This window comes from Myotis yumanensis, unplaced genomic scaffold (assembly GCF_028538775.1).
Source record: "Myotis yumanensis isolate MYYU_CA2020_CCGP unplaced genomic scaffold, mMyoYum1.0.hap1 SCAF_1, whole genome shotgun sequence".
NCBI classification, from domain to species: Eukaryota; Metazoa; Chordata; class Mammalia; order Chiroptera; family Vespertilionidae; genus Myotis; species Myotis yumanensis.
The window spans coordinates 33,883,698-33,891,251 of record NW_027223752.1 but is presented as its reverse complement, the minus strand read 5'-3'; the positions used below and the strand labels follow the sequence as shown (position 1 = coordinate 33,891,251).

The window sequence follows — 7,554 nt, the reverse complement described above, 5'->3', positions numbered from 1 at the left end:
CAGTGACGTTTATCTTTACCCCTAAACCTCCATTTTCAGAAGCACCTTATCACCTTTGTATTAACAGTAAAATGTAATGAGGGTACAGATGGCTCATTGTCTTTCACACACTTTTCTTCGGTTCATGTGGAAAGCACTGTCCTTTAAAGAAATTCAAAACCACTTGCAAGCACTTGAATTCACATTATTTCATTCCAGGATGATTACTCAAGGACAAACGAGCACTAAGACCGAAATCTCTCTTCTGAGAGAACCACACACCTTGTCCATTTTCCTGCCGCTGTGGGCAGGTCTGGACTCACAAGCCCTACTTTACCTTAGTGTTTCAACTCTGGCACAGTGTCTTGCTCAGGTCATAAGGGAAGACAGTCTTTCATTGGAAGGTTTATTTTCCTCACAAGAGTCTTGGCTGGCAAGATTTTTCAGTTAACTGGAGGCAATTTTAGAGGCAGGATGTATAAGGCCTTTTGTTTGTTTTTCTTTTAAGAAAACAAGTTTGCAGTGCATGCCTGAGACAGGGCGGGAAAAGCAATCTGATATTTGGAAACATCAGAAACATTTCTTTGGGGGCTGTTTATAATGTTGTTTTACTGCCTCACTCACTCAGTTCCAACTGATAAAAGGGTCAATTCCAGACCAAGTAGATACCTCTGTGTATCCTACATTTTGTTGTTCAGATGTGACATTTGTCCCAATACCTAGAAGTGACAGTGACCATTGGCCAATTTTTCTTCTGGTCTTCAGTGTAGCTTTGAATCAAGTTTCCAACTAGGCAAGAATTAAACCAGGAAAGAAATGTACGAAGAGGGATGTCTAAGAAACCTAGTCTCCCTTGGAAGAGAAGAGGAAGCCATGAGAAGTGAATAATAGGTTTATTTGCATATACACAGGAGAAGAGTTAGCGCTGCTGGGAGAGGTGGGCTTGTGAGGAGGTAAGGCTTCAGCAGAGGAAGGCACCTTGACAAACAGGGGACTCTGGCTTAGAAAACCAAGCACAGTAGCAACCTTCGTTTGCCCCAAGCCAACTACTCATTTACTTGCTGTCCTACAGACACAGGAATCACAAAACCAGGTGAAAAATAAAGTGGAGAGAAATAGTTTTATATATCTGGACCAGCCACTTAAAATTTTATGTATAGGATGCAGAAAAAGACATGAGGCACTTTTGAATAGCTCTTGATCTAATCAGTGCCACAGTCCTGCTGGTAAAAAGACCTCTCCTGGAAGAATCTGGAGATTAAACATGCCTCCCAAGTTGGAGCCTCTATACCAGTGGTTCTCAACCTTGGCTGCACATTAGAATCACCTGGGAATCTTTTTAAAATCCTGATTTCTGGGCCTCATCCTCCGGAAATTCTGTTTCTTTGTTATGGGGTGGGGCCAGTAACAAAGAAACAGAATTTCCGGAGGATGAGGCCCAGAAATCAGGATTTAAAAAAAATTCCCAGGTGATTCTAATGTGCAGCCAAGGTTGAGAACCACTGCTCTATACTATTGGCCCTAAGTTAGGGGTTTGGGCAAAGGGATCCTGGAAGTGGTTCCAGCCAGGTTTCCAGGACCACAATCACAGACAGATTTCTAGAAATGAGAGTGGAGTGGCCACAGAGACAAGCATTTCTCCTGCTCCTGTGGATATCCTGAGGGCCTATCTCCTGGCACGCTGACCCTGGGGTGCTGGGAAGAGTCTCTCCCAAGGATGAAAGGCATCCTTACTAAAAAAGGATCTTTCTTGGATACTAAAGTTGAACCAGAATAAACTTTGACTTCTCTTTTGAGTACCCAAATGAGATGAAGGCTTTTTAACATGAAAAGACCAAATTCTGCATTTGGGAACAGTAACTACCAAGTGGCTAGTTCACAAGGGAACTTGAACCACTTCTTTATTCCCCAGGAAGATATGTGGATTATCAGAGAAGTCAGAAAAGGATACCTACTGATTAAATAAAACAAAAAGATTAGGTATGCTGACTAGGAAGGGGAAGAGAAACACACACTGAATGATTATATCTTTTTTAGTATATAAAGGATTAAAAAATTCCAATTTAATAAATTTTGGAAAAGCAAATGTAAAATGACTTGGGCTTATAAAACCAGAATTTACAATTATCTGTGAATAGTCAAAGACAAATCATAAAACCATTTTGATTACAAATCCAAAGCAATTCTAATGGTTACAGAACCATTTTTATTCCCCCAGTGAGATTACAATTGTTAAATTGTAAGCATCCCCACTGCTACTCACACTCCTTCAGCTCCTTCTCCTAAGACAGTTTTCACTCCCAAGTCACATCACACAGACCAGGCACATCTTTCCTTTCACAAAGCTTAGCAAGCTATCTCCTTTTGGCTTAACCAACAACCTTCTATTTATAAATAACCCCTCTTCCCCCCGTGCCTAAATCCATCCGAGTCTTCATCCTGCATAGGTTTTCTCCCATTGGTCCCAGTTCCAGTAGGGCAGGTCCTTCTCTAAAAGGATCAGTGAGGCCACACCAGTCACACATTGGTTCTCGCCTACACCAATGCTGACTGGGCTCCTAGTTGTCTAGCACCTTTGTGCCCAAGAAAGTGATTGTGTTCTCCTCTCTCTCTTCCTCATTTCTTGCCACTATTCTCCTGCCTTTTCATGACATCTATGACAATAAGATATCTGGTCATCCTTAGTCCTTCCTGTCTTGCACAACCCTTCATTGATAACCAAGTGACTGTAACTACCATTGCAATGCTGAAAATCTCTTGGTCTTTTCCCGTCTCAATCTGTATGTACCTCAATGAAACAGAGTCTCTTCTAGGAGCCAAGAGTCTTAAACCAGTGACTCCTCTCTCCACACACACTGCCTCCCAACAGACCTACGTAATAAGAATCTGTTACTTCAAGATGTCCACTGCTCTGCAAGATCTAGTCAGAACACCACAGCCTCTGTCAATTGCAAACCTGGGGGAAGACGCTAGGCCCACCAATTCTCACCAATCATTTTGGGTTGAATTAAATTAATATAGTACCACACTCTGCTCTTTACTACACTTTTTAACACACATATAATAACATCCACTTTAGTAGTTTGAGCACAAAGTTCTTGACAGCTATTTTTCCCCCTTCTTTCAATATGCCTAGACGCCATCCCATAGGGCCAAGGAAGAGCCTGCCAGCCTTCTGAGTGTCTCTTAGAACTAAGTATCTAACTGGTTAAAGTGTTACCCACAACTAGTTATATTTTATGGCCTCCATATAGTATGTGTTGCAGCATCACTCAATTTGTAATCAGTGAAATTTATCAGAGATCTATGTTCTTCTTGAATCCGATCTTAAGTGCTAACCTCTTATTAGCATTAAAAATGCTTCACGTTTAGTACGTCTATGTTAAATGCGCAATGTAGAAGTGCTACTGAGAGAAAACATGGAAGATTTCTTTAAAAAGGAACCATGCTTTCCTTTCCAGCACAGCCAATGGGCTGAAGGTCTGTCTCTATTCTCCTCCCTAGTCTTTCAGCACAAATCCACTACTCACTGGTGGCACAACCTGACTTAGCAGGTACTCATCGTTAAGACCAGAACACCTATGGCATGTAAACAAGGTGAGATGGCAAAAAAACACAGATCCATAGATCCTTTTCTGATGGAGAACTAAGGATAAGTCTGAAACAATGAGTTCACGCGTACCAGTGTACACACACACAAGAACAAATCAAATGTCTCCACAAGGGTTTACTTTGACGGAATCTAATCTGCACAGGTACACTATGCTCAAGTTTTACTAGAAAGGAGTCACTTGGTTTTTTTCCCTTTCTTAGCACAGCACAAGCCAATGGACAACTAAACATCAGACCCATTGTTGAATAGAAGGGAGCAGCATCAGACACAAAATTCAGGCCCTGGTTTTATGTGCCTTTAATACTTTTTTTCCTTTCCTCTGTATTCACTAAACAGGATTAAAAATTTTTTTGTAAAGCTCCTTTTTGTAGCTTTTTGTTTTCCCTTTGTATATATCATGTTTTTAGTTTCTTCTCTGAGGAGGAATTCTCTGAATCTGTATCTTCCAATTCGACTCGGTGCCTTTTGAGGCCACCATGGCCATGAACAGCCCTGCTGCTGTCTATGCCTGGGGAGTCAGTGGGGTCCTCTCTCATTCCAGCACTGGGGGTCTCACAGGCCATTTCAGACCCACAACAATCTTTGTGTAGGAGTCCCCCTGTGAAGGACAAGTTATGGTCATTGTCTGAATGTCCTGGAGAAGAGCAGGCCACTGCTTCCAGCTCCCCAAAGTTCTGTCCATTGTTGTGAGGGTGAGGGGGGCGAGGGTGTAAGCGTCCATTATTGTGGTTGGCACAGATGGTTTCGAGGCTTCTCTCTTCACTGTCGTCAGATTGGGTCCTGGGACAGTTCCCAGACTCACTGTTGAGAGTAGAGCCAGATGCCTTGGGGACAGGAGGAGAAGGCGGCTCCTCGGCCCGGCTGCTCAGGGCCTTGCTCAGAGCCTTTCCATTGAGCTTCTTGGTTTCAAAAGAGTGTTCTACCGAGCCACTATTGTTAGTGTCCTGAGCGGTGTCCTCTGGTGCCTCGGCCCAAGAGTGGCCACTGTGCTCATGGCCTGGGGCAATGCTGGGATTTTTAGCAGAAGTCCCTTCTTTTAAAGCATCCTTGCTGCGGCCTTCAGGGGGTAGGTCCTGGCTCCTTTGGGCCCCCAAGGTGTTTAGACAGGTTTCCTTACTGGAGGAAGGGCCTGGGCTGTCCTTATGGCTGGTTCCTGCTCTCCCTTCGTCTGCTTCCCCAGACACCAGGGAGCTCTCTCCATCCTTATTTGAGTAGGAGATATAGGAGTAGCGGAGCCACTTGTAAGCTTTATAAATCTTGCGCTCCACCGACTCAATGTCTGAAGTTGGTGATGCCCGGCCTGGCTGCATCTCCAGAGCGGAAGTGCTCCGCTCAGGAGAGGAGGTGGGGGAGGAGGAGAGGTCATCCACTTTGATCTGGGGATAATCATAGTTGTCTTCTCCAATGTAGGTGTTGGCGGGCTTGGGTGGGGCGCTGGGCTTCTCTTCTCGGGGCGCCTTTTGCCGGCGCCGCATGGCATTCCGCTGCCGGGTGGACGTTCGGCGTTCATTCAGTTCCTCCTCGTCCTCAGAGCTACTAGAGCTGCTAGAGCTGCTGGACTCATCTTCGGGGCTGGGAGACCGAGGCCGGGGGAAGAGATCCGTGTCCAGTTCAACCTCACAGGCATTTTCTTCAGAGTCCGACTCATTGGAGAGCGCCAGGAGGCGTTTGTCCTGGTAGCGCCGCAGAGACGACAGGCGCTGCTGGCGGGAAGTTGCATCCTCGCAAGCGGGTGGCGGAGGAGTTGCGGCTACTGCGTTCGAGGTGGTGACCCGCAGGGGCCCCAGGTGGAAGGCGCTGTCTGCAGACTCGTCCACTGTAGGTGGCGGGGAGCGGGGCAGCGAGGCCGAGGACTCGGAGTCGGTATAGCCTGAGCGCTCGCTGACCCCCGCGTGCAGCTGGAGAATGGTGCTCTCGCTCAGGTCACTGTCGGAGTCAGAGCTCCAGCCCTCGATCTCGCGGCGCACCAGCGAGTCAAAGAAGGCCATCATCCGGGGGTCCTCCTGCACAGACTGGTTGGCGTAGTCGTGCGACAGGCCACTCCCACTGTTCAGCACGAGGCTGATATACTCTTCGTGGGTGTAGAGGCAGCGGGAATCATCCTCAATCCGACCGTCAAGGTCTCCGGTACATCCTGGCTGCTTGTACGGGCTCCAGATCTGCACAGAAGGTGAAAACAAGACCAAGGAGGGCTGATTGGAAAGTATTCTAAACCTGGTGGCAACAGAGAACACCAAGGCAGAGCTTTCTCAGATCCTTCCTGTCATTTAGCCAGGACTTGTCAACCAACTTTAAAAATAGTCTTTATCAGACTGGATTATATTGGGCACATATGAAAACCGAGGCTTCTAACGTCAGACGTGGGAAAAAGCCTGGTCTAGGCCGCAGCATTAGTCATGAGACCTAAGTCCTGTCTCTAGGCCCAGGATAATCACCCACCATCTCCCCCCAAACCCACCTGCCCCTTTCACCTCCTCCCTCTATTAGAATGAAAATTATAATACTACTCTTCATAATCTCAGAGGATAGAGGATTTAAAGATTGGCCAATGTGTTCAAAACTCTCAGAAGACTGAAGCTGTGCACAGAGAGGCACCACTTTGCCGAAGCAAAACAGACCCAGCAGTTAGTCCTCTGTGACAGTTAATATTTTAGCCTCTAACTCCACTTCCCTCCAACTGCAACATTTCTATTTTTAACTAATGGGAATTGCTTCTGGAGCTTGATGAGAATAGCCAACTGCCTACATTGCACTTCCCTCTTGGACATGCAGGCATTAGTTACCCAGGAAACTGGGTTCTCTTAACCAGGGAGTTGCTGGCTTGCTCCTCAACTCTTGTTACTGCAGGAATAGATAGGGCACCCCTCACCGCAAGACTGCAGCCCCATCCCTTAACATCCCTCCACTCCATGGTCAGAAACATGGATTCATAGCTAAAATGTGGCTAAACTAGGATTCAAACTCAGGTCTGTCTGAATGCAAAGGCCCAACTTTACAAGTTGAATAAATTATGCAAAAATCAAGTTCAAGGTAAATTAAGCTGTCACTGCAAATGAGGACAATTAGCTTCACCTGACTGCCAGACTGGTCCTCAGAGCAGCACAAAGAAGCTTGGTTAGATCAGCTAGTAGCCATGGCAACTCAGATAAAATTCCAGGCGATTTTCTTGCCTGACAGGCTGGTGTCTATCTTTAGATGGCACCCAACCCAGAAAACAGTGGCTCCTCATTCCCTATGCTGTCAAGACAATGGCTTCATTTCCCCAAAGCTATCCAAAGCCAAATTTGCCTCCATAATTACTGAAGCCTGTTCCCTCCGTGCTTTACTTGAACTCCTGATTGGTAGCGCTTCTTTGGAGGATCCCCACTTCAAGAGGGGCTGAAGAAACCTTCTAGGTTAGCTCTCTACCAATTCCCAATTCAGATTCATTCCTCCTCCAACTTGTGCCCTGCCTACAACTCCTCAGGTGTTCTCCCCGCTCCAGCTACATAATCTCACCCAGGGGAGTTTGAATACAGTGGTTCTCAAATTCTGGAGTTGCACAAGAATCACCTGAAGAATAATTATAACATTGACTCCTGAGCCCCACCCACCTTTAAAGATTCTGATTCAATAAGTCATGGGGAGGTGTCAGGGTTCTGAATGTTTAACAAGCACTCAAGGAATGAGCAAGTGGAGGGGAACCAACTTTTAAGAAACACTAGAACATAGTCAGTAGAAAATAAGTAGCAGAAAATAACAAATATAGCTAAAGAGTCTCAAATCCTTTTTGAGATTCAACGTTTGAGAAACATTTAAACAGGGCCTTCAGCAACAGGCTCAAACGATAAATGTTTATCTCTGAGAACAGATGTCCAAAGGAATAGAAGTTTGTGGCTTAGAAAGGAAAATGAGGGGTACTAAAGGCAAAACCCTTAGGATGTTTTGTGGTTCTACACTATATTCTGGACCAAATCTCACAC

At 45.8% G+C, this 7,554-nt stretch overlaps 1 protein-coding gene across 3 annotated transcripts in view; it reads right to left on the bottom strand.

The window, feature by feature from the left end:
- Window positions 1–2,020: 2,020 nt before the first annotated feature.
- DCAF5 (DDB1 and CUL4 associated factor 5) overlaps window positions 2,021–7,554 on the bottom strand; it is a 102,248-nt gene continuing 96,714 nt past the window's right edge. For all 3 annotated transcript variants that reach the window (XM_070417712.1, XM_070417700.1, XM_070417708.1), the window contains exon 9: window positions 2,021–5,751. In XM_070417712.1, coding sequence (XP_070273813.1) covers window positions 3,988–5,751 — 1,764 coding nt within the window. In that variant the 3' untranslated portion in view covers window positions 2,021–3,987. The remainder of the gene's footprint in view (window positions 5,752–7,554) is intronic.